The following is a 23,174-nucleotide window of genomic DNA, read 5'->3' as shown; positions in this document are numbered from 1 at the left end:
TCATCACTCAGTACCAGGAAAGCAAATTTGCTATTCACCTGCAAGGAAGCGGACCAGGCACCCTAACGTCATCATTTTTAATAACCAAGGACAGCTATAGGTTTGAAACTGTTTTAGATCTTATATCCCCAATATTAATGAGGAAACTGTACCTCCAATGGAGGTATGGTAGTTTACCATTACGGGCCTACACAAGTAAATGGGCCGAATCTTCCCCGTCTCATTGCCCAGGGCGTAAATCTGAACAGGAAACTGATTTGCACATATTGTTCTTTTGTAATGCTTATGTCCAGGCACGGAGGAAATGGATCGTCCCACTATGTAAAAACCTGGGTTTCTCCCACTGTCTGCAAGCATATAGGGTTCTTAAGACCGATTTATCAGGGCATATAGTCTTTGCCTTAGCTAAATATTTGGGGAAAGTCTGGCATAAGAGGAGACATCTTCTAGATGGGGATTTATGATCAATTGTTAAAATGATAAACCGGGATGCAGATATTTTTAGTATGCTGAATGGCTCGTCCTTATACCTGTACATTGATTTCATATGTTGTAATGGTTGTATATATCTTAACATTTACTGTTTTAGATTTAATGTCATTTGTACCTTTTATGGCACATGTTGCCGAAATAAAGAAGATGATGATGATGATGATATATATATAAATATATATACTTGAAGATGAAGGATCACAAGAAAACAACAGCCAGCCAGGGCAAAAATCTGGATCCAAAAGGATACAATGAGTCACAAAGAAATAAAATATCCAAGAAAGAAGTGACTCAAACAGATAGATTCACCAAAGAACAAAAATATATTTCCACTACAACGTTGCAGCTTCCGCCTTCCTTAGGTAGTTTCAAGATGGGGAAACTACCTGAGGAAGGCAGAAGCTGAAACGTTGTAGTGGAAATATATTTTTGTTCTTTGGTGAATCTATCTGTTTGAGTCACTTCTTTCTTGGAGATATATCATTCATATATATATATGTCGCTTTTGCCCACAGTAGGTGTAAGGTGGAGTGGAGAAGAAGCAGACACAGCCCACTGGGGGAGCACATGCGCTGATTAACTGCTTGACTCGAAGTAGCGGGTCTCTGGACACACCTCCCTCTACCTGCTGGGACGCCGTGACCAATCGCAACACGGCATCCATGTACTTAAGGTGGACACTTGTGGATATCCTAATTGTAAAGCGGCAAGCGGCATTTGAAAAAGTCACTTCGACGAAACGCGTCATGCCGACGCTTGGATTCACATTAAAGGGATTTTCCTGAAGCACCTGTGTGTGGCTCGTTCTTTTCAAAGGAAGAGAGCATGGTTTTATATATATATATATATATATATATATATATATATATATATATATATATATATACAATTGCAAGGATATATTCACATATTTACAAGGCTACACGCCAGTCCTACGTTTATGTCTAGCCTGTTCCTGTTTTCGCTTCCTAAAATCTGGTCACCCTAGTGTAAAAAGAAATACGTAAACCAGTTCCTGTTTTCGCTTCCTAAAATCTAGTCACCCCTAGTGTAAAATAAAATACGCAAACCATTAGTTGAGGCTCTGACTAATGCCTCCGAGTCGTGTGCATATAGGCCTGTGCGTGGGGCACACTTGACACGTGTGCTTCTATTTCATTCGTAGCCCCCTCGTCAGCCCCTTCAACTCGCTGGATGGCACCCAAATTAGGCCTTGACGGGTTAAAGCGGGCCCGTCTGCTAGCCTCCACCTCAGTGCCAACCACACAAACAACTGTTTGAAACATTCGATGCCTGCGGCCGGCTGGGCAGGGCGACGGGGTGACGCTGCGGCAGGGCGCGCGAGGGGACACCGTCCCTACGCCGAGACGTGCAGCATGCCGCTGCCGCGAGCTCGCCTTGCTGTCTCTCTCCCGCGCTGCGACCTAATAAAGCTATTTTGAAAGTGACCCCCGCAGCCTCAACAGACCGAAAGAGAGAGTGGGAGAGCGCGAGGAGGGAGCAGCTGTTTGGAACCATGACTGAAGATGACGGATTCTGTAGTGGTGGAGGGTCAAGTCAGATTGAGAGATGGAAAAAAGGTCAGCGAATTGGGACATTGCGCTCCTTCTCGGCAACTTTCTTTTCTGGGTTTTGTAGAGTTTTGCGGACGGAGCAGACCGAGCCTGTGTAACAGATATGCTGTTTTTGTTTCTTGCTTACAGTGGAAGAGTAGATGGGTGGTGTTCAGGAAGCCCTCCCCAGTAGCAGGTATGTTCATGCTGTGTGGCGGCGGCGGCACTGCGCATGCGCGCTGGGCTATATTTGCTTCAACTCAACTTTTAATAGGCATAAAAAGAACCGTACCCGTCACTTTGTAAGCAGTTAACTTTACGATTCTTTCTTACTTAAATATTTATCCGGTTACCCAAGCAAGTGTCAAACGAGGGCAAACCGACTCAAATACAGTCGAGCCGGGCGCAGGCCATGCGCTATTGTTTTGTAACATGGACAGAAGCGGTTTTCGGAGTGAAATCAGGTGTCAGGGAAACGTGGTGACACTCGTCCCTTCAGCATGGCGTCCGGCACTAACTTCTCCGAATCACATAAAGGCTTCTTGGAAGCTGACAAGCTGGATACAAATAGAAAGGTTATTGAAGCTACCGAAAAGCGCAATTAAACAAGTTACAAGGAAGGCGACACGGCAGTACCGCGTTGTCACAGCAGTCATAGTTTCCCACGAATGTTCAACTGGTTCTTGTTTTAACACTCGTCGATCTTTCCAGACATTCGACCCTGCACATGTGATTATGTTTTATCGTATTGAGGCAGTGTATGCGGTGGGGTACTTGAGGCCAAATAAGCACAAAGGATTGCGTAGCATTGAGCACCTAATCAACATGTACGCTTTTTATGGAATCACAGCAGATATTGAGGTGGATATCTGACTATTGTGTTTGTGTAGTGTGACTTTGTATAATTCTAAATTCTGTTTTAAATTAGCATGGACTGGCAACTCCTTCAGTCACCTACAATGGGAAATAGGTTTCTGACTTCCACTAGTTTTTATACATTTTAACACATATGGATTGCATGCTTGTATATCCCAGAAAGTGTTTTGCATACGTACATGTGTATGACGGTTTTCTTGTATAGGTTACAAAGCGAATGATTATGTTGAGCTGTGATAATAGTTTAAAAGCAAGGACAAAGAAGGAAACTAGGTAGGGTCGTAGATAGAACTTTTTTCTACCTTATGCAAAATTTGATGATTTGGGGAGCAGTCTGGTGCTCATTGCTACTTGCTTGTAGAACCCACATGGCAGCCTGGAATAACTTCGTCGTAGAATTGGCCCCGGGAGGGGACAGTAGAGCAGGCGACGGTATACTTTTAATGCTTGTGCATATACAAACACTATTATTAATGGAGTATATTGGGGAAAAATATGCAGCACACAGAATATTGTATGAAACAGATTAAATGGCACGTGGCTGTATATGTTTTACACAAGGCTGTATATGTTTTACATGAACATTGTCTGATTGAACCCATATGGGCCCTCTTGCTCCCTGCAGGTAAAACAATAATTTAGGGTGGGTTCACCATATTCAAGTCCTTTGCATGTCTTCCAGGCACCTAGCCTTCTTGAAATGTTAGGGGTTGTTCTGCAGGGGGATCGTTTTGGGTTACGCCACTGAACTCTGTTCCATATATTGCAATGATGCAAACGTGCATGCCCTTTCCTTGCTTAAGCTGGTGAATCAAAACCTAATGCACGTTAATTGTTTTTCCTAATTAATAAGAAGAGAAGACGGGACATCAAAGGGGTTGTTTAACGTGTAAGGCGAAGTCTCTTTTCTTAACATGCCAAAAATTCATTTAGTTTTAATTGACAAAGCCACACACTCTTCAGAACATTTAGGGACTTTAAACATGGCTTTTGCAGCTGTTTGAGCAAACAGGTGGTTGGGTGCTATCCAAAACATGCATTTTCTGCTGGCGGGAAGTTTACTTTTCTCAGTTCTACTTTTCTCAGTTCTTGCAAAACGCACAGTTGTGCATGCCAGGTGACAAGGAAATTTGGCTAACTATCACTGGACGCAACATTGAAGCCTCCTATGTTAGCAACATTGTCACAGAATTCACAAATCTTGCCCACCATGTATGTTCAGAGCACTTGAAACGAATGCCCAGGAATAGCTCTGAAGGGAAAGGAATTCACTCCCACATATCTCATATGATCCAGAAATCTCTCTCAGCAGACAGTCCCAAGAGGAATGCACCATTAGCCAGTACAGGCTGCATACCGACCGTGGGCCATATTACAAAACGGTGCACCAGTGCACATATTGAGCAAGTGATCTGTTGAACCTTTTTGTTCCGTATGTACATTGTAATGTCACACACAGGTTTTGTTCCAGTCCATATTACATGGAGATGTTTGCGTAACTGCAAAAATCAAATAAAAGAAAATCAACATTGTTTTCTTTAGTTGTTGGAAACCATGAAGCAAAGTTGATTTGCACTACTTATATTACAATCATAACAACACAAGGGGCAAACTGAATTTTATTGTGTTTAGAAGTTCCAGGACCGTATTCCATAAGAAACAGCACTCTTATTAAATTGTGGTGGAAAATTATTTGTTGGAAAATATTCAGTCTGTGATCATAAGCACGAAATTAGCACCAGCTCTGTTTTAGCAACATTCAATTGGGTCCACTTATAATTAGTGTAGCGTTTTATTTTTTTAAGGTTTGGTCTATGAATCCTAGGATCTCTACTTGTATTCATTCTTTTTAATTCACTGTTTATTAACTGAATGGTGATAGAACGTTAAACCATGGGAGACCCGTCGGCCTTGCAGAGGTGGAATTACGTTATAAAAGAGGGCCAACAGTGTCGAGACTAGCCTCACATGGTTAGCAAGGCTTTGTCTCCATACGAAGAGCAGTGTGGGCTTTTGTTTATGTTTACTACGTGCCAGCTGTCGGGCTTTGATGTATTGGATATAAACAGCTTCAGTTGCATTCAGTAGTTGAAGAGTTCTCAGAGGTTTGTGGCTGTAGGAATCCGGATTAGAGTGTTGGTTTCAGATGAGGTAGAAAGATTAGTGCAGTGCACTTTGAGAAATAGATATTCATTTTCAAGGAGTAAAGTTACGGAGCGCGGAGAGTCATCGGGTGATGAACGGTTGTAAAACAGTGAGGGGTTCAAGTCTTGGAGTCAAAGTTGGAAAAGAGAAGATCTGTATCTAATCTAAAAGGATTTATAAAGAGTTGAAGGGCATCCTGATGCTGAGGGTATACTTAATTCATAGACAGAAGAAAAAAAGACCAGCTTAATTGAGGTCTTGTGAGAAAAGCCAGGTCTTGAGAGCTTTTCGGAAGGTTCTTATAAACTTTGGGTCCTATTTTCAAAGAGTAAGTAAGTAAAGGGCTTATAAAGCGCACGAATCCCGGGGCATCTTGTCCCTAGAGGAAGCAAGAAAGAGCTGAAGTCGAGAGTCAGGAGGCGCTTGATAGCTATAAGGGGGTAAATAGTCAAGTTATGACCTGTTTCCTGAACTGAGACCGGGATGGAGTTAGCCTAGTGTTGAGTGGAAGGTCGTTCCAGAACTTAGATGCCATAAATGAGAGACATCTGGTCTTGTTCACTGTTGGAACGTGGGCCAAGGTTTTCTTGGCCGATCTTAACATCCTATAGGGGGCATGCCGTTGGAATAGTTTATGGTAGTCAGTAGGCCCACCCCCATATAGGGCTTTGTGCATCCAGCACAGTGCCTTGAACTCAGTTCTCTATTTGGCTGTGAGCCAATTTAGAGTTCTAATCAGACCCTCCAGGATTTCGCGACTTCGCTATTTCGCGGTTTGCCGCAAAATCGGCACTTTTGTAAAAATGCAGCGATTTTTACAAAAGTGCCCGCGAAATCGGCACTATGTTCACTCTCAATGACATGATTCTGTTGTTAATCACCCTAGGTCCTCAGAAGCAAACTGAGCTCACGCTGGAGGCGCACACCGGGATTTACCAGTCATGGAGGGGGCACATTCCAATGATGCCATCTTCAGGATTGCTGCTTAGGGACGAAAGCGCCAGCCTACCAAAGAACAGAATAGGAAAATAACACAAGACTGGGAAATATCAAGGAATCTGAAGTAGATAGGGGTACGACCAGATGCAACGTGCTGAAAGAAAAATACTGAAATCAGAAGCCGTCTCTAGACTGTTCTAATTTTTAAGGGAAATCTCGCACCTAGTTTCTTGTGCATTCTTATGTTTGCAGGACACATTGGATGTTCAAGTTAACTGTGTACCTGAACGGCTGTATGTTACGAAAATACTGCAGATAAGATTTTCATTTCTATTCAGTAGACTCATCATACTGTGATTTCATGAATGTGCTTGTTGCCATCATGCAAAGCATACACTCTTGCAGAGGGAAAGATGTGAAGCCTAATGTTACTTTCTGCCGCGTGCCTCACATCTATAGTGCCGGTGCCGTAGCTTGCAAGCTCCTCAGAGGGTCACAAGCCGCTATTACAAAATATAAACTGTTATCAATATAATGGACTCTGTCAGTGTTACTTGAATAATCTTTGAGTGTGCACTGAAGGTGAACGAAGGTAGGCATGTGATGGACAGAGCATGCGCAAACATGTACTGGGGTGTGTGTCTGCAGCAGGAGACCGACTCCTCGATAAGCTGGCTTTTTATTGCTCACCCTTCATGGACTAATGGCCATACTTCCAAAGAGCACATGTATTTGGATTCAACCTGTGACAGGTTATTGGCAACTGGTGACCCAGAGAGCCAACTATTTTTCTCCGCCCTGCTAAGCACTCGTCTCTGGCCAGTTTTTACCAACACTGCAAGCACCCATTATTTTTTTGTCATTGTCTTTTCGTGGCACATTTAGTAGCACTTCCATTTTTCTAGCATTCATCTTAATACTGTGTGGAGTTTGTTTTGGGACCCGCCGCACACTGGGCATGCGGCAGGCCCTGGCTGCCATATTTTTTTTTACAAATGTTTCTTGGTGGGCCAGCTACGTGCCCAGTGTGTGGTGGGCCTAGAGGGGCATTGCTTTTGGGGCACTTATTTATTAACATGTTTATGTCCTATATGTAGCCTTGAAGCCAAAGTGTCTACATTGTACATAAACCGAATATACATAGCTTCATGATGTTAAATGACAAAAAAAACTAAGATATCTGTGTATGTTGTAGGGAAAATGGCCAAATAAATGCCGCAAAATTGCCGCTAAATTTCAATATTTGTGCCGCAAAATTTTCATTTTTGTGCCGCTAAATTTGCTAATCCATGCCGCTATATCCTGGGGGGTCTGTAGTGGCACCAGAAATGTGATTATATTTTGGAATATTTAACAGAGTACATGCCGCTGCATTCTGTAGCGTTTGGAGTTTAGAGAGCTGGCATTTGTCAACGCCTAGGTTCAGGGCATTACAGTAGTCTAGGCGGGAAAGCACAAGGTCCACCACATTTTTTTTCCTCAAGTCCACCAGTAGAAAAGGTAGGATTTTTCGTAGCACTTTTAAAAGAAAGTAACAAGCAGATGTCAGCTGATTGATCTTACCTAAAAAATTGAGCTGGGCATCACATAAGAACCAAGATTGGGAACAGATTGGCGTACCATTTCCAAATTCCATGACCTCGGTCTTGTTTGAGTTCAATGTAAGGTAGTTCTTATGCATCCATTTCATGATGTGGCTTAGACAACTATGGAAGCTGTCTGTTACTGAGCCTGTCATTGATGAAATGGAGATAATAATTTGGGTATCGTCCACGTACAATACTAGTGAGAAACCATGGTCCCTAATAAGTTTGGCCAAAGGGGTAACATAAATGTAAAACAGTGTTGGAGAGAGAGCAGACCCTTGTGGCACTCCCCCTGGGAGGTAGAAATTGCCTGAATCTAGGGTATCCCAACTCACCCTCTGTTCTCTAGCTAAGAGGAAGGAGGTAAGAAGGGTTAGTGCAGTGTCTCCAATTCCCACTGCCTCTAGCCGTGGCGTAAGTACAGTATGGTTAACTGTATAGAACGGCGCTGATAGGCCAAATAGGATCAGGATGGCCCTACCACCCCTGTCAATTTGCCAGCTAATTTTCTCATTAGCCATAATTGAAGCAGACTCAGTGGAGTAGCCGGATCGAAAGCCATGTTGTGTTGGATCCAGAAAGTAGGTTATCCCTCTAAAAAAGAAATCTAACATCCACATTTCCCAATTTCAAAATCTTCGCCCTATTTCCCTTCTTCCCTTCTGTGCGAAGGTTGTGGAAGAGGTGGTAAATAGGCAGCTGATGAGATATTTGGAGGAGCAATCTCTCCTTCACCCCACTCAATCGGGATTTAGAGCTGGCTACTCTACGGAGTCAGCCTTACTCTACTCTACTGAATGCCGTAGACAAATAGTAGATGAAGGAGAGACAGCAGCGTTGGTTTTATTAGATCTTAGTGCAGCTTTTGACACCGTGCTGCACACAACGCTGCTGTCCCGGCTCTCTGATATGGGAGTGGCGGGACAGGCCCTGGCCTGGATCAAATCTTTCCTAGCCAACAGGAGCTTTCAGATGCACTGTCCCCCTTTCAAATCTTCCCTCAGAAAGGCAAGCCATGGGGTTCCCCAGGGCTCGAGTCTGAGCCCCACTTTGTTCAATATCTATATGGAACCCCTGGCTCGCATAGTGGAAGCATTTGGGGTGGGCATTGTTAGCTATGCTGATGACACCCAACTGATGTTCAAGCTTACGCCCGACCACAAAGAAGATGCCACCAATTTTTCCAACTGTCTATCATCAGTGGCATCATGGATGAACAGCAACTGTCTGCGCCTCAATGGCGCAAAAACAGAATTGCTGGTGGTAGGGAAATCAGTTTCTGCATGGTCACACATGTGGTGGCCTACGGAACTGGGCAGCCCACCTCGTCCTGTGGATTCGGTACGCAATCTGGGCATAATGCTTGACTCGGATCTTTCTTATAAATCTCATGTCAGCAAAGTGACAGCCAGGTGCTTCAGCATACTGAAGGTTCTGCGTAAGGTTTTAGATCTTCTCCCCTACGATGCCAGAAAGACCATTGTCCATGCTTTGGTGACTCCCCATCTTGATTATGGGAATGCTTTGCTTCTTGGCTTGAGCAAAAAAGGCCTACACCAACTTCAGTGCGTGCAGAACGCAGCTGTTCGCCTTGTACTCAGACTTCCTCGCAGAGCATCTGGGAAGACCGCTTTGGCCAAACTCCGTTGGCTCCCAATTAAGGAGCGGATTAAATTTAAAGCCCTCTGTTTCGTGCATCGAATCGCCCAGGGTAAAGGCCCAGTCTACTTGAAAAATATCCTCACCATACACCGCCCAATTAGAAACCAGAGATCGTCAGGTGCGATGCTGTTCAAACCCCCCAGGATTACCAAAGCTAGGATGGGTGGATGCTCATTTAGATACCTGGCTTCCAAGTGTTGGAATGAACTTCCGCTCGACCTCCGAATGGAACCTTCTGAGATCAGGTTCCGTGCAAAACTCAAAACGTTTCTTTTCCCTTCTGCATAACCCTCTTGCCCTTTTCTTCTTTTCTGGCCACTTCTCTTCCGCCTCTGGCGAATTAGTAGTATTTAGCGCGGGGACACACTGTTTTTTGTGTAGCCAGGCGCTTTAAAAATGTTTTTATTATTATTAATATTATTAGTTTGTATCTAGGTATTCCGTGAGGGATGAGTTAATGGCTTTTTCCAGGACTTTGGCTGAAAAGAGAAGTCACATGATCGGGCGGTAGTTTGTTACTTCAAGGGGGCCCAAGGAGGGTTTCTTTGAAATGGGTCTAACACAGGATTTTTTCCAAGAAGTCGGGAAGACACCCATATTGATAACATTGTTCAGAAGGGGGGCGAGTAGCGTGCTGACTTTGTTCTGAACCCCATGGATAATGTCCAAAGGGTATGGGTCAGTTGGAGAGCAATACAAGGAGGCTGCACGGGGGTATAGGGACTCCCCTGTAGTGGACTGGTGGGTTGTTGACTCTGATGTTCCCCCCTCTCTCCCACCGACCCAGAACGAATGGAGCTCGAACGATCAACTCCTGTGGCCCACGCATGAGGAGGAATTAGGGCACGGCTCCTTTAATTGGGCGTATGAGGAAGACAAAGACACACCTCGGGATGACGTATGCATGGTAGGATTGGCCATAAGGAGGAAGACGAAGAACCGGCGTGTGACATCACCTTGGAGAAGTTTGGAGTGGTGAGAGGAGTTCGAGCAGTGTCGGAAGAAGGAGAATACCGGAGGAGAGAGGCGAGAGGAGTTCGAGCGGTGTCGGAAGAAGGAGAATACCGGAGCAGAGAGGCGGGAGGAGTGCCAGGCGGGAGTGTTGCAGTGCCAGGATGCCAACGTCCCCACGAGTCGCCGGAGGAGTGTGGCTTCAGCAGGTACGACAGTGAGTGTCGGGTTGGGTGGAGAGACGGGAAAACTCGTCTCGTTAGCGGCTCAACCGTCGTGCTAGTATCTGTTGAACTGTTTGTAAATAGTCTCTCCTAATCCCTCCCCTTTACTTCCCCTCCTCTACCCAAACAGTACCGCTCCCTGCACTTGTCTTGTATATAGTAATTGAGTGCAAACACCTATTCAGCGGTGCTCCCCTCAACCCCTGGTACCCTCTGGGAAAAGACACGCAGAGAACTGATTTCTGATCAGTGCTATATTTCTTTCTACATGCCCTGCGGTGATGGAACCAAGGAGAAGTAGAAGTGGTTCAAGCCAGCGAGAAGAGCCAAACTTAAGAAGATCCCTAAGAGACCACAGTAACCACGGATCCCGCAGCTTATTCCTGGGATAGACTCACAACTCGCAGTAAAAAAACCTTTACGAAAATAAAACCATACTTACCCAGATCGAGTCTCCGACCCCTTACTACAACCCCGCCACAAGAGCCCAACTCAATCGCCAGTAATAAGTCATTTACCTGTTGATAGTCAAGGGGGGAAAGCTATTCAAGTGACAGGTGATAGATGACGAGTATTCCGAGAGAGAGGCCCGAGGAGAGGAACAGCCAGCTAGTGGGAGGATGAAGCAAATCCAAAAGAGCATATAGAGCATATGATGTTCCTAAGCGAGACAGTGTAAAAGGAGAAGTGGAATGGACCTAGGACTGACCCTTAGGGGACAACAGACAACAGGAGACACAGTAAGGGGTCAGAGAAGTAGAATGGGAACTTGTCAAGAGATAAGTGAGTGAGGCCTAGAATAGCAAGTTTGGCACCAGTGTAGGGTGGCGAGTAGTGCTGAATAGGTTGTCTGAAACAATTAAATCTCAGATTTCTAAATGTAAGAGAGCTAGTTCAGAGGGGTGGGGGAGTGTTAGAAGTGGCTTTTTGAGCAGTGAAAGGACGATTATCATTGTGAAGCTTTTAGCATGAATTATGGAGCTGAGAAAATTTAGTAGTGGAGTTAGATTGGACATAACGTTAATAGGACATGAGGTTTGAAGCTAAAGAGCTGTGGGAACCTGGTGATTTTGTATTAGGATGAATTTGAGGACTTTAGTATTTAATTAAGCTCATTGGGCTAGGTCAGGGAAATTAGAATATTCACATGGATTCAATAAGTGACATAGAGGTTGGATGGGCTAGCTAAGAGGGGCAGTTTACATTTTTGTACATGTGGGGGTGGATAGTGGAGGGTAGTGGCTCAGCGTGCTAGAGATTGTATTGTTTTATAATTGCATTTATATAGCACTTACGATCCCTGATGAGGCGTTGAAGCGCTTTCTCGGTTGATTGCACGCTACTCCGAAACCCATAAAGGATTAGTGGTGAATTAGTATAGTGAAATATGAAAGAAATGTGAGCGGTGGATATGTTAGTCTGTTATTTGGATTGAGAAGGATAGTGGAGGGAACAGGTTTGCATTTATATAGTGCTTGCTACCCCTGATGAGGTGTTGCAGCGGGAAACATCATTAGCAACGCGGACAATACTCCGCGATGCTGTTACATCGCGGTCGTTTCAACGACCACAATGTTACCACAATATGCCATTACAGCGCAAGTCTTTACATTGACGTGCGCTAGATGGCGTGCTAACATTAAAAATAGTGTAGTTTACTATCCCAACACCTTCCCTACTGATAAGTGGACTGGAGTAATACACTTTTCTAATGTTAGCACGTCACCTAGTGCAAGTCGACGTAAAGACTTGAGTTGTAAAGGCATAGCGTGGTAACATGCAGTCGTTGTAACAACTGCGATGTAACAGCACGCGTTGTAATAACACGCGTTGTAACATCATACAACCGTTGCAGCACCTTTCGGAGAGTAGTACACTACTCCGTAACTCTTTGAAGAAGTGAGGTTCTAATTACAGCACACCAGTAATTTAAATTCTTTCAGTCTTTGTATGCGTATTGCACAGATGAAAACTCAAACTGTTGTAACCAGTAGAGTTTACAAGAAGACACAACATTCAAACAGCATAAGGGTGAATTAGTAATCCAATGTAGAGTCAAAAAAGGTCCTCTTCAAATAGCGTTATTTGTGTTTTCTCCTTTATTCAAATTTCATAAAAAACAGGTTCTCCCAGCTTAAACATCGCCAACACGTGTTTCGTCTCCCACAGAGACTTCATCAAGGCATAGAAAATAGTAGGTAGATGTTTAGTAATCCGCTCAAGAAGTAAGGACACAACGTTGAGTATTGTATTAATGGGATACCCCAAAGATTGAGAATAAGGTAAAGAACCAAGCTGCGTTCACTTTAACATGTGGGTCGGTATAGTTGTCAGAGCAAAAGTATCATCTATCATTGATAGGAAGATGTAGCATAGGTGAGAACAGATGTAGGCTCATGAAGTCAAAATCCAAAGTTTTTTGAGAGGTCCCATAGAATAAGAATCCAATATTTCAAAAGTATGCAGGAAAATTAAACTAACTCCCTGCAGCATTGGAGAGGTCCGCGTTCGCAACCATTGTAAGTTGCAGTCCTCCAAGTGGCAGCAGCGCCCGTGACACGCTTCGTCGCCCGCAGTAACTTACTATGGTTGCGAACGCGGACCTCTCCAATACTCCAATACTGCAGGGAGTTCGTTAAATTTTCCTGCTACATGATGTTGTATTCACGATGGCATCCCAGGCTTCAAATAATGAGACAGTAGTTCTCTATAGTGTGACATTCTGTCAGTGTGAGTTTTGAAGGGAGCAATGATAGTAGTAATGATGTGATTCATGGTGCAATATTCCAATTTTGGGTATAACAATGGAAGAGACACCTGTTGCATGTAGAGTGGGGGACTTGGTCTGCTGAGTGAAACATTTAGGGACGAGGTACAGCACAGTATGCTGGAGAGATTCCACACAAACAACATGTTAGTGCTCCCTATGAGCAGGCTGATAGTGTGGTAGTAATTCCACCAACCAGAGTTACTGTTAACAGCTCAAACAGTATCTCTGGGGAAAGAAAAAGACACTCTATTACGTGTTAGACTAGGGTGTCACAAACTTAAGAGCAATTACCAAGGGAACAGTGGCGGTTGGCAGAGAATGGGGGTGGCACAGTGGGGGGTAGTGGGAGAAAATACATTAAAAAACGTACCTTTTAAACGGCCGCCCTCTCAGTGCTTCTCTTCTACGTGACGTCTAATCTACAAAGCAGCCAGGCTCCCTATAGCCAATGTGATTGGCCCGAGCGCTGTGGTTCAGGTTCAGATGGGGACTGGGGGTCTTTGCATGTTCCTCGCCAGGCTGTGCAACGTGAGCATGACTGTTTGGCCGGGCTAAGACGGTCAGCCAAGCAGTTATGCGCACTTGGAGTGTGCAAACCACTTCTCTCCCTGTGACCCCAACCCCGCCACAACCGAACCCCATAGCAAAGAAAAACAAAATGATAATAACAAGGACATCATTTTATTTTTAAAATATTCTGCTCTGTGAACTGTGGGGCAACATTCCTCCACCTTAGTGGAGCAGCATCCCCTGCAGGGGAATAGGAATATACCCAAGTCCCATCATTATTTCTCATTCGTGGCCTGATTTTGACACAGACATTTTTGCTGCTTTGAGCAGTTATAGTCCACAGAGGAAAACACCCACGTCTATGGGATTATAGTATTATAAATATACCTTTTTAACAGAACATTAAAAAGATTGAAGCATTCACCAATTTAGGTTATCTTTTTTGAACATGTGTAATTGATTTTTACTCATTTTACAGTATCAAAATTTGGATGTGCATCATTTTAGAACAACAATACAATACTTGTATCTGGTGTCCAGGATGCACTGTTTTAGTATGGAGCAGTTAGCAGTTCAGTAAACAACATTAAAACAAGAAATCAAAAAGCCCAGGGTCGCTAACCACTAGCCAGCACCTGACACTTTAACAGTCAGTGATGTTGGGTCACATTAAGGTGGCATAACAGATCAGAATTACTTCATTCTTTATCACCTCGAGTTGCTGTTTGGAGGTGGAAAATGATACAGTGGACAGTGGTGGGGGGGGGGGGGGGGGGGGGGTTGGACCCCACAGCTATGTATAGCCCTCACAGCCTTTTCGGTTAGTGATTCCCCATTATTATCATCACCTCAGAAGGCTGATAATGTAGTGTTGCACACCCAGGCATAGTCAGGTTTCCTTGTCCTATATCTTACCTCCACGTGCAACAGCATGCACTTTCATCACCTCCACCTGCCACTTCAACAAGGTAGGGTCACCCACCGCATTCCAGCTCATCGCTATATGTCGTATCCTTAATACTGTGACCAGGTCTTTGAATTTGTTAGTGACCTTCTTGATCCGAAGCATAGAAACTCACCCTAAAAGTAAGGTTGCGTTGTTCAGTTAGGTTGACTGTGTGTGGCATTCTTTGTGAGATGCACCACTGCTTTCCAATATCCTTTTAGGTTCAGGCAGTCCCACACTATGCAGGAGACATTTGCAGCTTCCACGCCACATCCAGAGCATTGTACTGTCATTCCTGAGTACAATTTATCGATTTTCTGAGATATGACCTGTGTCATAAACAAATAAATTAAACTGAATCCTTTGGAATCGTCTTCTGTGAGACAGTTCAGGTAAATTCAAAACATGCCCCTAGTCCTCGTCTTCGATGGGCTTGTCTAGCGGCATTGCTTATTATTTCAAAAAAATTCCAGTGACCATTTAGAGGATTTAAAGAATGCTCAGTAAAGTAACAACATTACCCTAATATATATGACAAAGGTATGGGCATTTCTAAATCCCCCATCTTATATTTCTGCTGCACCTTAACTTTCGGTGATCTGTAAGGCAAGAAATGGGGATCTCTTAATCTCTCTGTAAGTCGTGGTAGTCATTGAGAGTCCTGCTCTTGTAGAAGTCACCCTCCACCTTGAAGCCTCTCTCTTACAAAGCCTGTCTTTAACATCTTTCTCATTCACCCTGGGTACCCGACAATCCTGTCAATGGAATTTCTGGCCTGCAGGGTGTCGAAGTATGCAACAGCCATAAACAGGGTGCCCAGCAATGATGAAAAAAACTGTAATCGTTTTAAACAACTAACCACTGTGCTCCTGGGTTTCAAGAGCCGACCAGTTAGAACCTCCCTCGTGGGAGCGCCACTGTGTCCTTTTTCACTGGGCCTCTTGTGGTTTCTTAATCACTGTACTGCCCATTGCAATTGGGCATCAGTGTAAATATAGTTTGAAATCCGGAACTGCCAGTCCTCCTTCGTCTGCGGGCAGACAGAGTTTAGGAAGTGCCTCTCTGAGCCCCATACCAGGTACAGCAGTGTAATGCCAAGCTTGCAGAAGATCACCCTCAGGATTCATATTGGTTGCACCGTAAAGTAGTATAAAATGTGTTGTAACGCTTTCAATTTAGATAGGTTCTGTTGGTAACTGGGTACTGGTTGAGGAGGGGTGAAACCCTACTCAAGCAGCAACCACAGTTCCTGTCAGATTGAAGTCATAAGCAAACCTAAGATTAACCTGTGCTTAACCCTTTGGTAGCTTGGCAAAAAATGCAGTCAGACTTAACTATGTGCTTCATAATGTGTAAAGTATTTATGCAGCACTTCAAACAGTAATAAAGTGAAAACACAGCACAAGAAATATCCCCCACCTATTTAGGAACATAGAGTAAAACTTAATAAATTGTTTGACAACAAAATGACAAAAATCCAATCAGTAGAACCGTTAATATGCAACTTTAAAGATGTATGTTAAAATAGTGCTTAAATGCACCAAGCGCTAACTGCGATTATCTGGTCATGCCGGTCCAGTGCAAAGTTCAGGCTGACCATGATCGAGCACAGACCGGGTACAGGGACCAAGTAAAGCCCGCTGAACAAATTACCTTAAATGTTGGTTGCGAAGCGTTGCGAGATCCCATGTCGATGATACAGAGCCCAGTAGTGGTTTTGAGGAAGCAACAGACTGCGATGCGAGGTCCTGCATCTGAGATGCATCGCGCAACAGCGGTTCTGAGGACACCTTCGACGGGCTTGCAATTTGAGGTTCTGCGTCATCGTTAAAGAGGCTGTTGAAGGCTGGCCTGCAATGCTAAGTCCTTCATCTGTGATGTGTCTCACAGCAGTTCTGAAGAGCTGGGGGCTGCGATGCAAGGTCCTGTATCGGAGATTCATCGCATAGCAGCGGTTATGATGCAGAGCTGCGAGGAGAGGTCGCTGACCTTTGAGGTTACTCTACACACCTGGCCGGTGCACTGCTCTGTAGAAACCGGCCTTTCTACAACCATGATCTGGCTATACCCGGTGTCCCTCCGAGCAGTGACAGGGACCCTATTCACCTTCACCTGGTGGAAGTGATGACTTCCACGCTCAAGGATCACCAGCTCACCCTCTGAGTCTGTCTCCCAGCTAAGGGAGATAATGGCATGGTGTAGGACCTTAATCCCCCTAAAGGCCACACTGGCCAAGCCTGTAGAATTCCCACCAGTAGGGAATTTCTTTGGACAGATAGCCCCCTTATTGTGTCCTAACTGGTAGCACTCAAAGCAGCGTGGTTGGAAATAGGGCCCCCAGGGCCAGCGCCCACCAGAACTCCCTCCCTGTTTCTCAAAAGGGCCTTGGCAACCCTATCCCCCCACCTTACTCTGATACTTGTCTGGGTCACTTTTGACCTCCCTCTCACCTTGCTAAGGGGAACTGAACCACCCTTCTTGGAATCACTCCCAGGTATCTTCTTTGACACTCTGGTACTTATCCAGAAGTCAGCCTCCTTTCTTTTCAGTGAGCTTGCTGTCAACCAGGTGCTGGCGCAGCTCTACAAAACATGTGCCAAACTGCTTGTGCTCTCTCAAAACAAGATTGTACAACCCAGTAAAATGATTCACTCTGCTGCCCCGCACCTAACCATTCAGTGCCTTCCTGGCTTGATGAAGAAATCTACCCAAGACTAATTCTGCATATTTTGGATATCTCTAAATCCAACGCGTTACTACTGTGGGGTGAACCCAAATTTGATAACAAGGATGGCTTTCGTGGGGATGTCCTTCATCTGGTCCCCCAGCTCCAGTGTAAGGTATCCCTTCCAACTGCAGGCATGTGTTTCCAAAGTTATGTTCTCCAATACTCTTCCGGGACCCTGTGCATCATGAGGGTCACCTCATTGGCAGAAAATCACTTGTCAATATCATCCCTTACCACATAGTTGGTTACCAGATCTTTAGGTATGTGAACCTTCTTGTCCCCCTCAGACACTGCGGGTATGCTGCCACCATTGTAGCTGGACTTTGCTTGTCTAGCCCTAATATCCAGCTCTCTGAGACTTAACTCATTAGCCATTCTCCTTTTGTCCAAGGCTCTCTCAGCCTCCATGGCCAGTTTACTTTCCTCCATCTTAAGTCTGGCCATCTGCAGCTTGCACTCCCTTTCAGCCTTGGAAGGACACACTGCTTTCTGCAGCAGGAGTGAGTTTAAATTCAGCAGAGAAGTCATGCCACCTCACCTGTGTGCTGCATGTCAGGAAATGCACCGAGATCCTCCTCTTGCCTTTCCATATCCTCCAACGCATCCTGGTCCTCTGCTGCTGTCAGCAACTGGTGAGCCTCTGCCCAGGCCCTCAGAGCTTTCTGACGCTCCAGTGTGTTGGTTCCCTTTTTGGCTGGAAGATTCCTTTCCTTACAGAACTTCTTGAGCTCAGTTAAAGTGTAGCTCTCCAGGTTGATGAGCTCGACTTCCATTTCTGCACGTATGGTCAGCTAGAATGAAGGTGAATTTGGAAAAACCAAAGAGCCAATCAAGGTGAATTAAAAAGAAAATAGTATCAAATTATTTGTCTTGGATTTTTAGTGTAACACAATATCACTCAATGGCACTGTACAAACACATGTCCTAATCGAACTGCTGCCACTAATGTAGGAAATTGGGTTACTGGTTGTGCAGGGATAAACCCTTCTCAAGCAGCAACCACTATTCATGTTAGGGTGAAGTCACAAGCAGACCCCAAATTAAACTGCGTTTAACGCTCTGGTAGCTTGGCACAAAGCAGTCAGGCTTAACTTAGTGGCAATATGTAGAGTATTTATGCAGCACACAAACAGTGATAAAGGTAAATCCCAACACAAGAAAAATCTCACACCAATTTAGAAAAACAGAGTGAAATGTAATAAATTATTTGCCACAAAAACAACAAAAATCCAATTAGTAGAACCGGAGATATTCATATTTTAAACATTTGAGTAAAAATAATGCTTATAAGCACAGCGTGTCAACTGTGGTCATCTGGCCACGCCAGACTGGGACAGAATCACAAGTTCAGGCCGACTGTGATGTAGCGCGGGCCGGGTAGTGGGATCAAGCTAGGTCCACTGAACAAAGTACTTTAAATCCTGGTTGCGGAGGGTTGTGAAATCCCTTGTTGAGAATGTGTCACGCAGTGGCAGTTCCCAGGTTGCTGCTGGCTGTGTTGCAAGTTCCTATGTCAGAAATGCATCGCGCAGACGGTTCAGAGAAGCTGCATGTTGTGTTACATGGTTCTGGGTCGGACATGCATCGCGCAGCAGCGATTCTGATGTGAAGCTGCGAGGAGATACGTTGCCTTGCATCTGTTCTGCCCAAAAGACCACTGCTGGGATGGTTAAACAACTTCTGGCCCACTTGCAAGGTTACAGGACTGGAGTGGTATTACTTGGGGCAAGACACACAGCAAACAGAGTGCAGGTGCTTGGAGTCTTTTCTGTCCCTGAGGCTCTGATCAGGAGGCCAATCAACTAGCCCTTGGAGTCACTCTGGTGGTCCTGGGTTCAAGATGCAGGTCCAGACTTTCTAACTCAGACAACACAGCAGCAAGGCTGCAGGACAGCAGAGTCACAGGAAAGCAGAGTAGCAGTCCTTGCTGCAGAGTAGCGGTCCTTTTTGCAGCAGAGCAGCACACCTGTCCTTCTGAGTCTACCAAAGCTCCAGACGTGTTCTGAAGAGTTGGGTGTGAGGGTCCAATATTTATACTTGCTCCCTGCCCTGTCCCCAGTTTGTCTTGGGGCACAAAAGACTAGTGTGAAACTCTTTGTGAGTATGCTGAGGCAGAGCCTTTTTGATGGGCTCAATTGGTAGGTAACAGCTCCTCCCTCCATCTAGTCAGAGATGGCCCATCCTGCAAAAACCTATGTATTCCCTCTTTGTCTCACTGTCTTGGAATAATGCACAAAGATCAACTCCCATCTAAACCTAGTCATGTGAGCCAGGATACAGGCTGCACACACCAAATGGTTAGGACAAGAACATGCAAACTTTCTAAAATTAGCATTTTCAAAACTGTGATTTAAAATACAACTTAACATTAAGGGTTTTAAATTAAAGTTCTTTAGAAACCAAATTCGACATTCCTACCTGCTCCCAATTGTTCAAATAGTTTTTGACTACCAGGACTTGTAAAAGGTAAATTCCAACTTTTGAAATACACAGCACCCTGCCCCACAGACTGTTTAGGGCCTGCACTAGTGGGGTTTATGCGTGTTAAAAAGGAAGGTTTGCACCGGGAAAAAGGTTTATTTTTCCAGGTCTAAGTAGTTTAAACTGCATTCTCAGGCTGCATTGGCAGGCCGGAGACATGTTTAAAGGGCTACTTGAGTGGGTGGCAAAATCAGTGCTGCATGCCCACTAGTAGCATTTAATTTACAGGTCCTGGGTACAGGTAGTATCATTTTACCAAGGACTTACAAGTAAATTAATGGTGCCAATTGGGTGTAAGATGATCAAACCATGTTCAACGGAGAGAGCATAAGCCACTTAGCACTGGTTAGCAGTGGTATTGAGCACAGAGTCCTAAAGCCAACAAAAACAAATTCAGCAAAAACAGTAGGAGTAAGGCAAAAAGTTTGGGACTGACCCTGCAGAGGGCCAAGCTTAACAGTATAACTATTATACCTGACACTGACAGTGGCAGGAATCTCCAAAATGTCACTCCACACCTCATTGACACCAGTACATGTTAGTTTCTGAACAATAAACTTGCACTCCTAGATAACAAATTGTGGTGGGCTCCCGACTCTATTTATGACAGACCCACTGCAATCGCTCACTCACCCTGGGGTGCTGCAGGCAAAGGCTGTACTTCTTCCAGTACACCTAGAGCCCCAACTCATTTCAAAACATTTTGACAGCCCATTTACTTTGAGTGTGAGCATCTCTCAGCAGCAACAGCACAGTGTCAACAAACAGTGATATCTAATAAGTTATGGTGTCTACTGTGAGACCCCCATTTGCAGTGTTTTCACAAATTGTGCCATCGCTATTGTGGACAGCCATGTCTTGCCTATTTCGCAATGGTTTAAGAGTCAGAGATTACCTGTCTGGTTCATACCCTTGCTTTGCATTTGGCGTATAGCAACAAGGTTCAAACAATGGATCATCCTACTTGGCCCAGTCTGCACATCACATCCTGTAAAAACTTCCAGCTCGGCGTGTCAAACGCTTTTTCAGTATCTTCCTGTAATTCTTCTTCTCCCCTGAGTTTTGGCACCAAGCTGTCCATGACTCAGAGCAAGCATCATATAGGCATATTGCATTTTGGGATGAATCCTCTCTTATCAGGGTGAATCATATCTGGCATCAGTAAGAGAAGCCGATTAGCCAATAATGTATTCAGGATATTATATGGCGGGATGCCTGCCTTTCACCTTGCGGATACCCTGCCGGGGTTATCTCACAGGGGAATACCAGGACGGGTTCCCTTAGCAAGCTCTTAGAAACCGCTTGGTGATTTGCGCTATATAAATTCCTGTACATTTACATTTACAGTATTGAACATTGATAGGGGTCTCTATATGGCATCACATCTGCTTAGTCCAGCTCTTGTTTGGGAAATGGCACCAACAGAGCCTAGCTTGTTGTGTATGGTAGGGGCTGTTTGTGCAGTGTAGTACTGTACAGATCTGCCATCCAAAGGGCTAACATGGCTACATATGAGAAGTTGGATTAGATTGGGAAGCCATCAGAGCTGGGTGTTTTATTCCTGGCCATTTCCTTAATTGTGGCTTTAACGTCTGCTTCTGATACATATGCCCTTAGATATTCCATGTGTTCAGGGAACAAAGGCCACCCTACTCACAAAGAACCAGGGTATCTATTATATAACAAGGGAAGGATGGTTCCTGTGGACAATGTATAGTATACTTGGGAATAGCTATGCACAATGGCAAATGTCATAGGTGAAAAAGATGCTGAAAGAGAAAAACAAGTGTACTGTATGCAAAGTAAAGACCACAATACTGTGTGTGTAAATATTATAACTGTATTATATAAATAAAGTGCTCGGTGTTCCAAGTGACTTGGAACATAAATAACAAAGAGTGACCAATTGTGATATACAGCACAGGTTCATAATGTACAATCAGATACAGTTGGCTCCTCTTGTTAGTTGGTGCAACTGTCTGCATATCTCATACTGATCTACATCAAACCATTTTCTCTTCAATCACATATGGCCTGATTCACAAAAGGTAAATGTACACGTTTGTTATGCTTTTTTTCAGTATTGCATTTTAATAATACGTTTATAGGCTTATTGTTTTATGTGGAGAGTTCCCGCCCGACTGCCGAGTCTTCGCACTTGTAAACTTACTATTAAAATGCAGTTTTGTGAATACTGAAAAAGTGTAAACTTACACAAACGTGTACGTTTAGGTTTGTGAATCAGACCCATAATGTTATGAAAAATTCCTCTTTTAAGTTTCCCAAAGTGCCTATAACAGATGTTTACTTTTCACTTCAAAGACAGCAATGAAATTGTCTGTTTTTTATTCAAACTGATTTTCCTCAACATGTGGAGGTTTTATTGTTGGCAGTCATCTGTGTTGAGCTTCTCATAAGCCTGGTCATCCCGCTTATGCATGAGAAAGCTCGCGAGAGGGAGAGCTACTGGGGCAATAAATGGTATCCACAAAGAAAAACATTACAGATCGTGGTCGCTCTTAAGTGGTCGCTCTCAAGACATGGCTTGATTAGAAAATGGAGGCACGTATTATATAGAATGCATGCCACAAATGTATGAATATTAATGAAGTGTTCCACCCTCTCTGCCAGGTTACAAGAGCGGGTTGGTTTAAAGGACAGCCACTGTTAAAATACTGGATTTCTGTAGTACTCTCCTGTATAATGTGGTAGTACTGCATATGAACTGTGTTATATGACATGTATTGAAGTGGGTAAGCTGAACAGTCTGGTAGCTCACACAGTATCCTAGGAACACTAGCAGAATGTTCAGCTGCTCTGAGAATATTTATGTTAAAAATAAACTCTCTCAGGGACCTCCAAAATCATTAAGTGCCATGCCCGTATATCGTCCTCTAATTTTCCGTCCCTGCGGACTCGTTTCATTCATATCAGCCCTGCTGTCCCCCTTTCCCTTACATCTCTGGCTCATCATTCCAATGTGGGAGGTCTGGACCCCATCCAGCTGATGGCCATCCGCCGTTTGGTGAGCACTAATCCCAGCTGGAGGAATCTACGCATGAGTTTCTTGCCTTTGGGGTGGGGCAGGAAACCCAGAATTATTTCTTTGATGGACTGAGGAAGTGTCCATCCCATTATTAGTCGTAAACACTCAAGTATCGACCACCAAAATGGTCTTATCTTTGAACAATCCCATACCATATGTAAGAATTGTGCCTCACCTTGCCATTGCTGACACAGTAGAGGAATGCGTTTTAGGCCTCCATATTCGGCTATCCAAACACAAGGTACAATACTGGTTCATAGATCTT

At 44.3% G+C, this 23,174-nt stretch overlaps 1 protein-coding gene across 1 annotated transcript in view; it reads left to right on the top strand.

The window, feature by feature from the left end:
• The first annotated feature begins 1,737 nt into the window (after nt 1–1,737).
• DOK7 (docking protein 7) overlaps nt 1,738–23,174 on the top strand; it is a 549,432-nt gene continuing 527,995 nt past the window's right edge. The window contains exons 1-2 of the mRNA XM_086964146.1: nt 1,738–2,072; nt 2,196–2,241. Of these exons, the coding sequence (XP_086820272.1) occupies nt 2,019–2,072; nt 2,196–2,241 (100 nt within the window). The 5' untranslated portion in view covers nt 1,738–2,018. The remainder of the gene's footprint in view (nt 2,073–2,195; nt 2,242–23,174) is intronic.

Source organism: Lissotriton vulgaris, chromosome 3_2 (genome assembly GCF_964263255.1).
Source record: "Lissotriton vulgaris chromosome 3_2, aLisVul1.2, whole genome shotgun sequence".
NCBI classification, from domain to species: Eukaryota; Metazoa; Chordata; class Amphibia; order Caudata; family Salamandridae; genus Lissotriton; species Lissotriton vulgaris.
This window is presented reverse-complemented; position numbering and strand designations above follow the sequence as displayed.